Raw genomic sequence first — 17,350 nt, forward strand, 5'->3', positions numbered from 1 at the left:
CTGTGTATTGCTACTTTAGCCTTTTTTTAAAACCAACAATCCTAGCTGTGTATTGCTACCTTAGCCTTTTTTTAAAGCCAACAATCCTAGCTATGTATTGCTACCTTAGCCTTTTTTTAAAGCCAACAATCCTAGCTATGTATTGCTACCATAGCCTTTTTTAAAGCCAACAATCCTAGCTGTGTATTGCTACCATAGCCTTTTTTTAAAGCCAACAATCCTAACTGTGTATTGCAATGGCAATCATGTCTAGAAAGGAACGTCAGTCTTGCATTGACTTTTTGTAAAATATCTGTCTATGTATAGGCCCAAGAATTTTACACAACTTTAAGCTGAAATAATATGGTTAAAATTGTCTACCTTTGCAAGTTGACCTTTTGAACCAAGCAAAATACATTCAGTTTCGCCGAAATGAAGGGATAATTTGTTATCAATTAACCATTGACTGCAAGACCAAGTTCCTTTCCATGTTTTTCAGATATTACCTCAATGTTTCTATTCTTTCAGCTTTCTCTCTGTCAAATAAGATTTAAACCATTCTATGGATTTTACAACCATTGTTTGTAGTTTGTTAGAATAGAATGGTCAGCTGTATTAAAAGCTTTTGGTCAACTTGGAAGATAATGATTTCCTATTTTTAGCTACCATGAATATCAACCAGTGTTCTCCCAAGTATTTTTAAATAGCACCATGGGATGTCTACAACTTTGGCTACTGTTTTCTCGAAGTCAAAGTTAAATACAGATATACCTCATAAATTTCAAGCGCTGTCTTACAATACTCGTAAGATCCTGCTGGATTTTCCCTCACAGTTTCTAAAACTCCCAAGTTCATGAATGTCATAGCAACATCAAGTGTGTAGTAACCTATAGCATTGACCTTCACCTCTATTGACCTGTAATTTATTTATAACCTTTAGCATTGTCCTTTACCTTTAGTGACCTACAATTGCCTGTTTGCAAAACAAGATGCTCCAACTTAAAATAAAAACATTTGCCATTAGTGTAAATATACAATGTCTTAACTACTTCATGAAATAACCTAAGAGTTTTTAAGTCCTACTCCAAAACAACAAATTATAAAATTATTCCTATCAAAACAGCAGTTAATTTAAAGGATGTGATGTTATTGTGAATGAGTTTTGAGTAAAAAAAAGGCAGGATGAGACACCCCTAAAAATCAAATGGTAGCTCCCTTAGTGAGCATGCTGCAGTAAAAAGTATATTTTGACTCTGATTTCCAAATTATGCACTGTTTTTTTTTATTATTTCCTTGTTAAATTTAGTGGTCATCCTGTAAGTAGCTGCACTGTGGGTTAAAATGTGTTTTAGTTTTACAAAATATGATCTAGACAGGCAAATGGCGGGTTTGTGTGCATGACGACTGCATGTTACACTGGTTTAGCCAACTCATATTGTGTGCCTGTATCAAGTTATGCTATCTGGACCATGTATGTTGTGTTTTTCAGAGAAGTCTAGTGATGGTAGTCGTTGTGGTCTGTTGAAAGAAATTGGGCAATTGTGTATGAGTATTTATCAATGAGTCATCTCTGATTGAATGAATATGGCCAATATTGTTGAAAATAGTTCTTATATTTGTCAATGCATAGTTAGATACAAGAATTAAACTAAAATTAATACATACTTTTTATACATCTTCTCAGCTTCATCCAAATTGTTAAGCTTACGATAACACAGTCCAAGGTTTGTCAGATGTTGGCCTACAGCTTCAGGTAAATGCCCAAAATATATTTCCTCGTATAGCTGAAATTTTAATCACATAGGTTTTATCATAATAGATGATATTAGAACAAAAAAGACCCAGTTCTCTATAGTTGTTCATTTTGGATTTTTAATGTCATTTGGTTTCTGGTGGAGAGTTGTCTCATTGGCAATCAAACCATGTCTTCTAATTTTTATATAAATGATTACTTTTATGAATCTCTGTTTCTGATGGCTTCTAATTCTTCATTCTGGTATTTCTTCTTTAGTAAACTAAAGTCCAGGATTTGAAGTACCCCAAACATGTTATAACTTTTGATAAAAAGTTTATACACATTAATTAGATATAATCATTAAGCATTAATAAAGGTAATTTCACAGCGAGACTTTAAAATTTATAATTTAACTATCCAGATTGGATGAATCCGATAATCAACGAGTAACTATGTACAAATCTGTTTCTCTAAGGCCAACTAAAATTAATTAGCAGATTTTCATCCAAATTTTTGAAAAAAATGGGGTGTTGGAGGATTTTATTTTTTAAATTTTATTTCATAAGAAACCCTCTTGTGACCAGTTCTTTATACCGCAGGGGTATACATGTAAACAAGTGTACAATAAGCTTGTATCATGTATATACATATATAAGGTATCATTCATAATTTTTCAAACTCTTAAATAAATATCTCTGATAGGCAACCACAATTGACTGTTATACATGTAATTGCCACTTTACAAACCTATTTATAGTAAACATCAAAAACTTGGAGAAAATTAATGCTCTCTTCAGTTGGACTATACCTACACCAAATTTATTTTCCTTTGTAAGCAACGGTTTGTAGCCCCCATAAAATTAAGCAAATTGGAACAAATGTATGCAACACAAGTATTATGAGTACAGAATTAAATGAAAACTCAAACAATGTTGACAGTAATAGGGTTTGTGCTAAAGCAAGATGCAAATATAATGATGTAAAACATGAACTTAACCAAAAAGAAGTTGTTGTTTAATGACTATATTGAGACAAAGGGTGTTTGCTGTTTGTCAACAAAAACGACAGTCATGGGTATTAAAATCTAAGGGATTGCTATAATATTAATGTTGTCGACCTTTTTTTTAGCTCAATATACGGTCATCAATCTAACAAGTTCGTGTTTGTGTCAATTTCCATAAACCAGACATGTTCTTTTGTACCAATGTGTTCCACAATTCTTGCGCTTTCGATATCATTGAATTCAGTCTAAATTTCCTCACACAAAGTCATTGTATAAATTAATTTACAAAAAAAAAAAATGTGTCCACAGTACACGGATGCCCCACTCGCACTATCATTTTCTATGTTTAGTGGACCGTGAAATTGGAATAAATTCTCTAATTTGGCATTAAAATTAGAATGGTGTTATCAAAGGGAACATGTACACTAAATTTCAAGTTGATTGGACTTCTACTTTATCAAAAACTACCTTGACCAAAAACTTTAACCTGAAATTTGCACTATAATTTTCTAGGTTCAGTGAACCGTAAAATTGGGGTCAAAACTCTAATTTGGCATTTCAATTAGAAAGATCATATCATAGGGCACATGTATACTAAGTTTCAAGTTGATTGGACTTCAACTTCATCAAAAACTACCTTGACCAAAAACTTTAACCTGAAGCGGGACAGACGGACGGACGCACAGATGGAAGGACGAACGGAGGCACAGACCAGAAAACATAATGCCCCTCTACAATCTTAGGTGGGGCATAAAAAGGGTTTTCTAATTATTTGTGACATACTGCAATTTGCGTTCTTGAACACAGCTTTTAACTCGTAACCCGAATATTTCATGCCCTTCTCGTAATCTATCTCTATTCTCGGTACATGATGTTGTCATCATAGAGCAGCAGAATATGTCGACTTAAACATTTTTTTTTAGATTACTCGAAGAAATACAAAACCGAAATTTGAAACAGGAAGTTTTGAATGAAACGATGTTTACCTGTCGGACATGAACAAAATCCAGAAATCATATTTTTTTCAAAATAAAAAAATTTGGGGCGGGACGATTTCAGAGGGCGGGCGGGGATGAAAATCTATCAATTAATTTTAATTGGCCTAATGATGAAATGATGAAAAAAAGAAAATTTTCATTTTTTGTTAAACTAAAATTCCTCTTTAAGTGCCTTCCACTTTCCAAACCAGATGCTCCGCAGGGCTCAGCTTTATACGACCGCAGAGGTCGAACCCTGAACGGTTGGGGCTAGTATGGACACAACATTCAAACTGGATGTACAGCTCTGAATTTGGATTGTGATTAAATAGTTGACACAGCATAGGTTTCTGACACAGAATGAATGTGGTCTAATGAACTTAAAATGTTTTTTTTTTGCTTTTGCTTAAATACATCATAAAATATAAAATGTCATACAGTCATGATTTAAGTTGATTTAACTACTATTCTGGACAAAGAAAGATAACTCCAATGCAACATTTTATATTGGCAAATTTCCAATGAAGTTCATTAATAATTAAATTTTTGGCAAATTTCCAATATACATAACTTAAGAGCAGTTAAGGTGTAATACCACCAAATCATGGTACGTCACATCCGGTTGCATACGAATGTAGGTCTAAAAAAATATTCCCTTGAATTTGACCGTTGTAGGTAATTAATCCTACATTTTATTGAAGTAAAACTATTTCTGTGTCATAAACATATGTCTTGGGTATTTCAAAACACCATTATTTTTTATTTGTGATTTCTATAGAAAATTTTGTAATCTTGAGGTTACATGGTTACTAAATCTTGTACACAGATAGAATAAGGGGAGAAATTTGATTGGTTAACTTCCAATGATGGTTATTTTCTTATATGCAATGAAATGTTATGTGAAACTTTTTCTATAGAACTCTACAGGATAAAACTTTACTCATGCCAAGTATTTCTTTATTTGAAACAAAGATAAATTCTGCACAATTTTTTGAAAAGTGCAAATTTAACAAAGACTAATAGGGGAAAATCAATGGTGGTATTACACCTAATATGGAAAGCTGTACATGCACCTATGGCCTTGTGAGTAATCTCATGTGTTAAAATTTCTTGCTATTTAAGTGAAATAATACAAAAAATGAAATATTCTGAGTGGATTGAGTCTCCAAAACACATTTTATGAGAAAATTATCTTGAAATAGGACTGTACCATGAATATTCAGTTGACAGAACAAGCTATACTAAGTGCATATATTTATATTTTTGGAGGGGGGTGGGCTTTTTCTTCTTATTTCTTATATTTTGCTATGATATAACATCTTCTTAGGTAATACTTAAATAGATATATAGTTATAAGTTGATGAAATTATTTTTAATGTTGTAACGACAAGTTATTCACTAAAAGAGAAGCCTTTTATGTCCCTCTTTGGAACGCGGCGTAAATTTAATTTTTACGTCAGGACTTATTGAAACCTCCTTGGAGACAGTAAACTTTTATATGAATTGTTCATTCTGCTAAAATGCTTCAATTACTCATTTCTTATAACATTTCTACCATAAATGAGTGAAAGTTACCCCAATATTTTTATTTATTGGCCTGAAAAGAAGAAATTTTGAGGAAATGAGAGGTATAAATTGACCCAAAGAGACCTTATAAAGAAGACAAAGAGGTTTATTAGTGGCATTTTATCTTCCTAAAATCATCTTGTGTATCATTTTCAACTGTTTGTAGGCAGATAAGATAGATATTTGATCATTTATTGGTCCACACTCTATTCTATCTTGATGCGGCTTGGTTTGGATTTGTCGAAGAAATTTTGCTCGAATCGCTGTAGATGTCGTCTTTCAATATACTAGATTTTTCTCAAACTATTGAACTGATTATGACAAAACTTGACAGAAATGCTTGAAATAACCAGTATTACAAAGGGAAAAAATCACATTCAGTTTATTGAACAAAAAGGTCTTCTTTAATTAAGGTGAGATATTAAAATGAGTTTCAATTACCAACCTTACACTGCTTTTAAATTATGTTTTGTACTTAAGTAATTGTCCATTAACCTGGAAACCCTTTTCCCCCCTTTTTTGCACCTTATTCCTTAACTGTTTGAGCCATAACTCCCAAAGACAATTCTTACCATCCCTTTGTGGTATTCCAATATCCAAAATCTAAATACATGGTTTAAGATTCATCATATCAAAGAACCCCAAGAATTCAATTTTTGATGAAATCAAATAAAGTTCAATTTTGGACCCTTTAGACCTCAATGTGAACCATTTTGATAACCGGTCCTAAATATTAAAAATATAAATACATGGTTAGATTCAGTATATTGAAGAACCCCATATATTGAATTTTTGTTGAAATCAAACAAAGTTTAATTTTGGACCCCGATTTGGACCAACTTGAAAACTGGGCCCATAATAAAAAAACTAAGTACATGTTTAGATTCAGCATATCAAAGAACCCCAAGAATTCAATTTTTGTTAAAATCATACTAAGCTTAATTTTGGACCCTTTGGACCTTAATGTAGACCAATTTGAAAACAGGACCAAAAATGAAGAATCTAAAAACACGGTTAGATTTGGTATATCAGAGAACCCCATTAGTTCAATTTTTGATAAAATCAAACAAAGTTTTATTTTGGCCCCTTTTGGCCCCTAATTCGTTGGGACCAAAACTCCCGAAATCAATCCCAACCTTCCTTTTATGGTCATAAACCTTGTGTTTAAATTTCATAGATTTCTATTTACTTATACTAATGTTATGGTGCGAAAACCAAGAAAAATGCTTATTTGGGCCCTTTTTGGCCCCTAATTCCTAAACTTTTTGGACCTTAACTCCCAAAATCAATCACAACCTTCCTTTTGAGGTCATAAACCTTCTGTTTAAATTTCATTGATTTCTATTTACTTATACTAAAGTTATTGTGCTAAAAACCAAGAATAATGCTTATTTGGGCCCTTTTATGGCCCCTAATTCCTAAACTGTTGGGACCAAAACTCCCAAAATCAATACCAACCTTTCTTTTGTGGTCATAAACCTTGTGTCAAAATTTCATAGATTTCTATTTACTTATTAAAACTAATGTTATTGTGCGAAAACCAAGAAAAATGCTTATTTGGGCCCTTTTTGGCCCTTAATTCCTAAACTGTTGGGACCAAAACTCCCAAAATCAATCCAAACCTTCCTTTTGTGGTCATAAACCTTGTGTTTAAATTTCATAGATTTCTATTGACTGATACTAAAGTTATAGTTTGAAAACCAAAAGTATTCTGACGACGACAACGACGACGACGCCAACGTGATACCAATATACGACCAAAATTTTTTTAAAGTTTTGCGGTCGTATAAAAAGCATGAGTTGTCAATTTCAATAACACCTGTTAGCATATTTTGATTCATCCAATGAGCTGAAAAAAAGTTATGATCCTCTAACTCATCCCATCAGTTTCTGAGATCATTGGCAACCACAAGTTGTGTAAATTTTTTATACAACTGGTTTGGATAGGTATAAATTTCAATAGAATTAGAAAATTTATACATGTACTGGGAAATCATTAGAAGAGTTGTGTCCCCTAGTCCTCGGCATTAATAATTAAGTATTTTCAGCAGCTATACTACCTTAAACATTAATAATTAAGTATTTCCAGCAGCTATACTACCTTTAAACATTGAAGGTTGTAGTCCAAAGCATCTTCATATTTGTTCGATTCTAGACAAAGGACACCAAGATTCATCAACAAGACTGCCCTGTCATTTTTAGTAAAGGGTCCAGGATTTTCATCCATTATATCCTTACACTTTTTCAAATATTCGTCAGCCTACAAAAACAATTTTGAATAATTACAAACAGGCGCGGATTCAGAGGGGGGGTTCCGGGGGTTGCAACCCCCTCTTTTTTTTGGACGATCAATGCATTTGAATGGGGACATGTAATTGGAACCCCCCTTTGTCCTGGGTTAGGAACCCCCCCCTTTTTAATTTGGCTGGATCCGCCCCTGACAAAAATAGAGGCTAAAAGAATTAATATAGCTCACCATTATTGTACCTTAATTTCTATTTATAATATTTGCCTTAGTAGCTAGACAAGAGTTATCTAGCATAATAAAAATAAAATAAGACCATTCCATTAAAATTTTGAGTTGGATTTCAGTATTGTTGCTAATACTATTTAATGAATACGAGCCTGTACATTATTTTGTCCCTGAAGCTGGAACATTCATTGAGTCCTAGAACTTTTCATGACTTCAATATCATGTATATGACAAATTGTGTTGAAGTAACTTTTATAAACTTTGAAGACATTTTTGGAAAAATTGTATCCATGTTTGAAAATTGTTTGAGTCATAAAGAATTAAGAGAGGATCATAAATATCATTAAACCTAACAGTCCTTCACATTTATAGTCCGGCGGCTACAAGCATATTTCAGACGAATTGTGCAAATCCTGTTACAAGCATGAAATTTGGCATAGACCTTCCTCAGCTAATACTCTTTTATTTCAGAAAGGGAGGCATTTGAAAAAAATGTCTCACTTCCGGTAAAATCCAAAATGGCGGACGTCATACTTAAATCAGCCCAATATCGCAGGCTAGCGTGTAAAAATGTGTTATTATCATGCTACTATCATAATATTTGGTACAGACCTTTGTTTTTTACTACTTTTTGATAGATTAAATAGATAAGATGTCTTCAGAAACCCCACTTCCGGTTTAAATCCAATATGGCTGACGTTGTACTTAAATAAGCTTATTTTTTAGGGAGGGTAACTGCAATGTGTTTTAACGTATTGCTACTATCATTGATTTGTGTATGAACCTTTCTTTGGTGTTTCTGATGGATACAATGCAAAAGACATATGTCTTAAAAACCCTTTTTTCCGGTAATATCCAAAATGGCGGACATAGAAATATCAATTTTTTACTCAAATTTTCATTTTTTTCAAAATGTAAAGAAAATGATTTTATTTTGTGCTAGTCATTAAACTTTTGGATTAGAGTTATCCTCAAAACCACTTATTCTAGCATGTTGTAAATATTTGGATATAAAGTTGACACTTCCGGTAAAAAATATGACGTAAATTTCAAAGATGAGTCCTCAATCTATTCCTTCGATGTAGAGTTTTGGATAGTTTGATTTAAACAAAATAAAATTACTATAGTAATTAACATTATTTAAAATTATTACTATTTGACCAAGAATACATGTTAATGCACAGTCACCATGACATGCACACATCGCAGTGCACGGGATAATTGTCCACACTAAAAATGACCACGTATCCTTTTACATTCACAATGTATAAGCTTTTGACAAAATGAGCAAAAGTTATCCTCTTTGTCCCCGCCTGGAGTGGGCAGCATAAGAGCCAATCCCAAGCTCGCCATCCTAAACACCTACCTAAGTATATTGCATGATTTACATGCTGGAAAAGACTAAAGCAAGTTGAGGTAAGCCTCAAAAAGCCGTCCCTGTTGCGCAAATAGTTATTTTCTTGCTTCATTAACCATGTTATACCCATCTGTTAAGTTTGTGCGATCTTACAGTAAAACCCCGGTGATTTAGTCTAATTAATCATCATTCTTTTTGTCAAAGTCACATCTTCAAATGCAATCAATGTCTCCCACATAGTCTTTTCCCCCTTTCAAGCAAAGAGAGAACCATATCACAACAGGTAAAGACATGGATAACAATAAGTGTTTCAGATCACTCATTGCCTAGTGCATTTGAAAGGCCATTGATAGATATTAATCCAAAGTCTTTTGCCCTCCCAAAAACAATCCATACTTCGTCTACCCTTATGTGACGGAATAGCGAAACAGTAGTGACAGCATCATCATTAACGACTGTTCGAATCATGACTCGTTTAAGTGCGTGTTTCACTGCATCAGACACATGCACCATGATTTTAGTGTCTGCCTCTAAATGTGAACTTGGTGCCGAACTTGAAATACATTACGTGGTGGATAAGATAGAAATATCCTGACCATTTGTTGCTATAACTACCATACGCATCCAAGACTTCATCCACTCGTATTTCAGTTTCAAGGTATTTTATTTATGTAAGGACATAATACCCAATCAGCATACTCAGTAGGCCGCAATTCACAATCGGAGAGCTGTTTTCCAACATTTACAAAGACTGTGGTATTGTTTCTCACATCCATAAATTGTGCAAAAAAACATATTTTCTTGCCTTGTTAACCTAATCTGTTTCTTTTTTTTTCGATCTTCCAACAAAACCACGTATCGTTTTCAATGACATTAAACATCAAATCCAAATGGTGATGTTGGCTGGTCAATCATCATTCTAAATGCTATAGGCAAACTCCATTTATGTCACCAACGCAGTTCCTTTTCCAGCAAACGTGTTATCTTTTAATGCCTAGTGCATTTGAAAGGTCAGTGATTGATATATATCTTATACTTTTCCCCTTCCAAATGCAAACCAAAGTTTGTCTGCCCCTATGTCACGGAATAGCGAAACAGCAATGACATCAGTATCGACTGTTTGAGTCATGACTCAGTTAAGTCTATGTTTTACTGCATCAGACACATCTATTTTGATTCTAGTGTCAGTCTCTTCGTGTAAACATGCTGCTAAACTTGAAACATCGTCAAGTGGTGGATAACACTGAACATCCTGAGCATTTGTTGCTTCAACTACCTTGTACTCAAAATTGTATTGAGTAAGCTCCTGTGAATGAAAACTTAAAAGTTCTTTCTTACTGTCGTCATCTCTCAGAAAACTTTCCCAATTTTAAGAATGTTTTTAATCCTGGGTTCGTCTGTGTATTCCCTTTCCCCTAAATGTTGCCCTTGCTTCTTTTAGCAGCTTTCAAACTATCAATGCTCAGGATATTCTATCTTTTTTCACCATGTGATGTATTTTAAGTGTAGCACCATGTTAACATAAAGAGACTGACACTTACATCATGGTGCATGTGTCTGATGCAGTGAAACACGCACTTAAACGAGTCATGATTAACAGTCACTGATGATGCTGTCAATAATATTTCGCTATTCCATGACATAAGGGCAGACGAACTATGGATTGTATTTGGGGAGGCAAAAAAAATCTCTATCAATGGCCTTTCAAATGCACTAGGCAATGAGTGATCACACACTTTTATTTCTGACCCATACCTTATGACGGGTTGTAATACTGTTCTCTCTTTGCTTGAAAAGGAAAAAAAAGACTGCGTGGGAGACATTGATGGTATTTGAAGATGTGACTTTAACATAAGGAATGATGATTGATCAGCCTAAATCACCGGGGTTGTACTGTACAAACTTATCAGATCTAACATGATTAACGCAGCAAGAAAGTCAATTTTTGCACAAAAGGGAAAACTCATTTTGAGTGAGGCTATTTCCACGACTTGTGCTAGTCTTTTCAAGCATGTAAAACGTGTAATATACTAATGCAGGTGTTTAGTGAGACGAGCTTTATATTGACTCTTATGCTACCTAGTCTTGTCACTAATGGATTGCGAAGGGGCAAATAGGGTCCTTTTAAAAAAAAGCTCTTTCTGAGACCTCACCATTTTTTCAGAAGCTTGTACAATATGGATGTAAGAAAGGATGTCGCGGTTATTTTTAATGTGTAAAATCGGGTCTCCCGTGCACTGCCTTGTGTGTATATGGTGGTAACTGTGAATAAGCATGTATTCTTGGCCAAATAGTAGTGACTTTAAATATTTTTTAGTACTATAGTGATTTTGTTTGGTTTAAATCAATCTATCCAAAACTCTACCATGTCTACATCGAAGAAATACTAGTAGATTGAGGACTCATCTTTGAAATTTACGTCATATTTTTACCGGAAGTGTCAACTTTATATCTAAGCATTTACTACATGCTAGAATAAGTGGTTTTGTGGATAACTTAAAGCCAAAAGTTTAATGATCAGCTCAAAATAAAACCATTTTCTTTACATTTTGAAAAAAAGTTGAAAATTTGAATAAAAAAATGATATTTCTCTGTCCGCCATTTTGGATACTTCCGGAAGTAAGGGTTTCTAAGACATATGTCTTATACATTGTCTCCATCAGAAGCACCAAAGAAAGGTTCATACACAATGTAATTATAGTAGCAATACGTTAAAACACATTTCAAGTACCCTCCCTAAAAAATAAGCTTATTAAAGTACAATGTCCGCCATACTGGATTTTAACCGGAAGTGGGGTTTCTGAAGACATCTTATCTATTTAATTTATCAAAAAGTAGTAAAACACAAAGGTCTGTACCAAATATTATGACAGTAGCATGATAATAGGACATTTTACACGCTAGCCTTCGATATTGGGCTGAATTAAGTATGATGTCCGCCATTTTGGATTTTACCGGAAGTTAGACATTTTTTTTCAAATGCCTCCCTATCTGAAATAAAAGAGTAATAGTTGAGGAAGGTCTATGCCAAATTTCATGCTTGTAACAGGATGTGCACAATTTTTCACAAAGCCGCCGGACTATTAGGAATTTGGTGACTATCAACAGCAGTCCTCCTACATCTTTGAAGGAGAATGCCCTGTAAGACCCCTTAACGGACCCAAAATATATTAAAAATGTAATTTTTTGCTTTTTATTGGAAAGTAGAAAACTTCTGTGGTTGTCGTTTGTTTATGTGTTACATATTTGTTTTTCGTTCATTTTTTCTACATAAATAAGGCCCTAAGTTTTCTCATTTGAATTGTTTTACATTGTTATTTCTGGGTCTTTTATAGCTGACTAAGTGGTATGGGCTTTGCTCATTGTTGAAAAACGTACGATGACCTATAGTTGTTAAATTCTGTGTCATTTTAGTCTCTTGTGGAGAGTTGCTTCATAGGCAATCATACCACATCTTCATTTTTTTTATATTCTGTTGCATAAATATGGGCTGTTTTTGACAATAGTGCACATGCATCATCAACACTCCTGCAAAGGGGTATATATCTCCTAGTTGATATGGTATTCCAGGGCTTGTATTTCCTACCATGATTTTCTTTATAGAGGGTTGATGCGCACAAAGAAGCTATTAAAGCAAGAGTTCGAACTGTTGAAGTAGAAATCATCCTTTCGTAATTATTACGGATACCTTCACAAGTTGGTTGAACATATGGAATAATTATTTCACAGTAGACAACAGATATGTTTCTTATGTTGATACTCCAGTCCTCTTTTCCTGAATGTGACTTACTAACGTCAACTTAAAATCTGGTTTGTTTTAGAAAAGAGCAACACAACGGGTGCCACATATTGAGCAGGATCTGATAACCCATCTGGAGCACCTGAGATCATCCCCCAAGATTTTGATAGGGTTTGGGTTACTCAGTCTTTAGTTTTCTATGTTGTGTTTTGTAAGTTATTATTTGTTTGTGGGTCTTTTTCTTTTTAATACAGTTTATTTTGATTTAAGAGTTTGAATGTCCTTCTAATATCTTTCGCCACTCTTTTTCATGCAAAACTGCAGAAATCTTCATAATTTTGCAATTTGTGCTAATTTTAAAACAGATGTGGCCACACTTGTATTCAGTCTTGATATTTGAATAAATATTGTATTTGATGATACTTTGTAACATATATAAAGATTTCAGACTGAACATGAATGGTCCACTTTTTACACCAAAATATTCTGAAAAGTTTAGTTTTCTGGCATATTTGATAGATTTTCCAAGCTTGAATTTGAGGGTCTCTATTGACCAGATTAGTTCAAATTGTTTACAAAAACTAATTGAACAGACTGAAGTAGATGCTGAAGTGTTTAAAAAAATATCTAAAATCTTTCATCAGATGTACTTCCAATTTTAGGCCAATATTATTCCTTACTGGGGCTTCTCCTTTATTCACCTCTTGTCTTCTTGAATATATTTATAGCTTAACTTTAGCTATATGGACATAAATCTAAAATTGAAGACAAAACTTTGAGATTTTTTCAACATTTTGTTATTGGTTAGATGTCTCATGAATGTTTACATCCTTATGATTTTATCTTTTTTTTTTTTATCTCTATCTTATTTGTCTAAGCTACATTAACACAAACAATATATATACCTGTTCATATTTATGCATCTTTAGATGTGCAGTCCCTAATCCATGGTATGATCTTTCTAAGTTATCAATATTTTCTTCAGATGGATCATCTTCATATTTCCTATCAGATAATATATATATATATGAATTTGAAAAAGCAACAAATGATAATTGACAACCTAATCTGTATCCATCTGATGAGTTAAGCTTTTTTCAACTGATATTTATATTTTGTTCTTAAGTGGTTCTGTTACATCACTGTCCCAGTAAAGGGGGACAGTGATTGTTCAAAAACCCTGCCACATTCTTTATGTGCGTCTCAAGTCAGGAGCCTGTAGTTCAGTGGTTGTTGTTGGTTCATGTCTGTCTTACTTGTTTTGTTATAAATTAGGCACTTCCAGATACTGTAAATTTAGAAATTATTGTGAGCATTTATTATTGTGATTTTGTCATTTTAGACTAAAATACAATTTTAATCTTCACGATATTGAGAAAAATCCTGTTTAATTCATTAAAAAAATGTCAAAATGCCAGTTATAATTATTGCGATTATAACCCTGTTGCATTTTTCGCAATAATTTCTGAATTTACAGTACTGTAAACCAACTTATTTCCATGAATACTTTATTTAAGGCCTTTCTAACCAATTTTGGGGCAATTTATATTCACTATTTTCAAATGTTCTTGATGTGTTTAAATATAGAAAGATCCAAGTTTTCATATATACAATTTATATTCGTGTTATGTTTCTACTCCTAAAAGTCACAAAAATAAATCGCTCGAGAAAATCAGGATACCAATAACTTTGCTAAGAATTCCTTTTAGTAAAATCTGAAATTGATGATAGTTCCAGCAAACCTTAAATATGATTGGATAAACATCCATTATGCTAATGTAATAATACAATAATGTTTAAATCTATCAACAGCATATCCAACCAAATATGGGAAGGCACTGGTTATGTCATTCAATATGTACCATGTACATTTCAACTTACTTTTTTCTAACTTCTAAGACTTTCAGATGCAATTCAACAGCTTCTTTGAACTTGCCTGCATCAGCATACTGGTTTGCCAAACTATTCATAATTATATCTTTGTCATGTTTTTTGAACCTATGCGGATAAGTCTCTATGCTGTGAATCTGAAAATAAGGATACTATAAACTAAGCAATACACTACTCTTGTGCATGTTAAAATTGTTGCCAGAATCAAAAAGAAAATATTTAGAAAATTTAGTAAAATGACACATGGCACAAGAAAAACATGCACAAAAGTGAATATTGTATTAAATATGACTGCAAAACTTCCATAACTCTGGTACAACAAACGAGAACATTTTCTACACAAAAAGCAAGCCTGCATGTATACACAGGGCCTAATCCAGGATACCAATCAGATGGCAATATGACTTTGCTATGAAGTCAATCAGCTGGAGATTGTCAACATTTTTAGTGACTTTCCTTATTTCTTCTGTAAGATTATGCCTTGCATCAACATGGTCAAGTTTGTAGCAAATTTATCAAAGCAGAATAGAGCAGATGTGTGATGTGTAAAAAATAGGCTTAAATCTGATGGTTAAAAATAAAAATGATATTTAGAGAGAATTGTAAGAAAGCATATAACAAGAATGTGTCCATAGTACACAGATGCCCCACTCACACTATCATTTTCTATGTTGAGTTGACCATGAAATTGGGGTTAAAATAAACTTGAGAATGGAATTGGAGAATGTGTGAAAGAGACAACCCGACCATAGAGCAGACAACAGCTGAAGGTCACCAATGGGTCTTCAATGCAGCGAGAAACTCCCGCACCAAGAGGAGTCCTTCACCTGGCCCCTAAACAAACGTTACTAGTACAGTGATAATGGACGTCTTACTAAAATCTAAATTATACACAAGAAACTAAAATTAAAAATCATACAAGACTAACAAAGGCCAGAGACTTGGGACAGGAGCAAAAATGCAGCAGGGTTAAATATGTTTTTTGAGATCTCAAACCTCCCCCTAGTTCTGTAGCCATTGTAGAAAAACAAACGCACAACAATACGCATAGTAAAGCTCAGTTAGAAGTACAAGTCCGATGTCAGAATAGGTAACAAAATTGGTGAATTTGTTATTTCCTTTTGCAGAACCTTGAAGTAAAATTTACGTCAAACAATAATGATATCATTAGCAGCTTTATCAGCCGGAACAAAAACAAATTCCTTGGCTAGTTCTTTTAGTTTATATTTGCATCTCATCACATCACATATGTACTTTATTCTAAATTAATGTGACCAATTCATTTTTGTAAAACCCATAAGACCAGAAACTTAACCTGATATGGGACAGAAGAACAATATAATTTACAGACCTTAAAACAACCAGATGCTTCGCAGGGCGTAGCTTTATAGGACCGCAGAGGTTGAACCCTGAACGGTTTGGGCAAGTATGGACACAGCATTCAAGCTGGATTCAGCTCTAAATTTGGATTGTGATTAAATAGTTGACACAGCATAGGTTTCTGACACAGAATGAATGTGTTCTAATGAACTTAAATTTTTTGTTTTCTCTTAGAGCAATTCACTATGCTGTTCAATAATTATCCTCTAAAAAAAATGTTTGAAGAAATTTTCTTTTTATTTATGAAATTTCAAATGAGAAAAATTGAACCCAATTTTTTAATCACATCCCCCTTTCCCTTATTCCAAAACTAATCTCAATTAAAATATTCTAATGGAGTTTGCAACAATAACTACTCATTTTAATACATCATAAAATATTAAGATGTAAAAAAACTGCTTGTTATCACTGAATGGTAAAGATTATTTAAATTTATCAGTTGGTAGTAAAAAGTGAATATACATTGTATATTGTATATAACAAAGATTTAAGTTGATTCTGGACAAAGAAAGATAACTCCAATTAAAAAAAATTCTTGCAATAAGATATTTCTTGCTTACTATTTTGGACAAAGAAAGATAACTCTAATTAAAAAAAAAATTTGCTATTTCACAATATTGTGAAATTAGATATTTCTTGCCATTGCACAATACTGTGCAATTGAAAAGACTTGCTATTCCACAATACTTAATATAATAATTTTAGATCCTGATTTGGACCAACTTGAAAATTGGGCCCATAATCAAAAATCTAAGTACATGTTTAGATTCAGCAAATCAAAGAGGCCCAAAGATTTAATTTTTGTTAAAATCAAACTTAGTTTAATTTTGGACTCTTTTGACCTTAATGTAGGCCAATTTGAAAACGGGACCAAAATTGAAGAATCTACATACACAGTTAGATTTGGCATATCAAAGAACCCCATTTATTCAATTTTTGATGAAATCAAAAAAGTTTAATTTTGGACCCCGATTTGGGCCAACTTGAAAACTGGGCCAATAATCAAAAATCTAAGTTCATTTTTAGATTCAGCATATCAATGAACCCCAAGGATTCAATTTTTGTTAAAATCAAACTAAGTTTAATTTTGGACCCTTTAGGCCTTAATGTAGACCAATTTGAAAACGGGACCAAAAGTTAAGAATCTACATACACAATTAGATTGGGCATATCAAAGAACCCCAATTATTCAATTTTGATGAAATCAAACAAAGTTTAATTTTGGACCCTTTGGGCCCCTTTTTCCTAAAC

At 33.2% G+C, this 17,350-nt stretch overlaps 1 protein-coding gene across 1 annotated transcript in view; it reads right to left on the reverse strand.

Moving 5' to 3' along the window:
• Nucleotides 1–17,350, reverse strand: part of LOC134721400 (TPR repeat-containing protein DDB_G0287407-like) — a 58,191-nt gene that overhangs the window by 19,497 nt on the left and 21,344 nt on the right. The window contains exons 18-22 of the mRNA XM_063584380.1: nt 14,711–14,856; nt 13,735–13,834; nt 7,362–7,520; nt 1,645–1,763; nt 751–895 (exon numbers count right to left, since the gene is read on the reverse strand). Coding sequence (XP_063440450.1) covers nt 751–895; nt 1,645–1,763; nt 7,362–7,520; nt 13,735–13,834; nt 14,711–14,856 — 669 coding nt within the window. The remainder of the gene's footprint in view (nt 1–750; nt 896–1,644; nt 1,764–7,361; nt 7,521–13,734; nt 13,835–14,710; nt 14,857–17,350) is intronic.

Source organism: Mytilus trossulus, chromosome 6 (genome assembly GCF_036588685.1).
Source record: "Mytilus trossulus isolate FHL-02 chromosome 6, PNRI_Mtr1.1.1.hap1, whole genome shotgun sequence".
NCBI classification, from domain to species: domain Eukaryota; kingdom Metazoa; phylum Mollusca; class Bivalvia; order Mytilida; family Mytilidae; genus Mytilus; species Mytilus trossulus.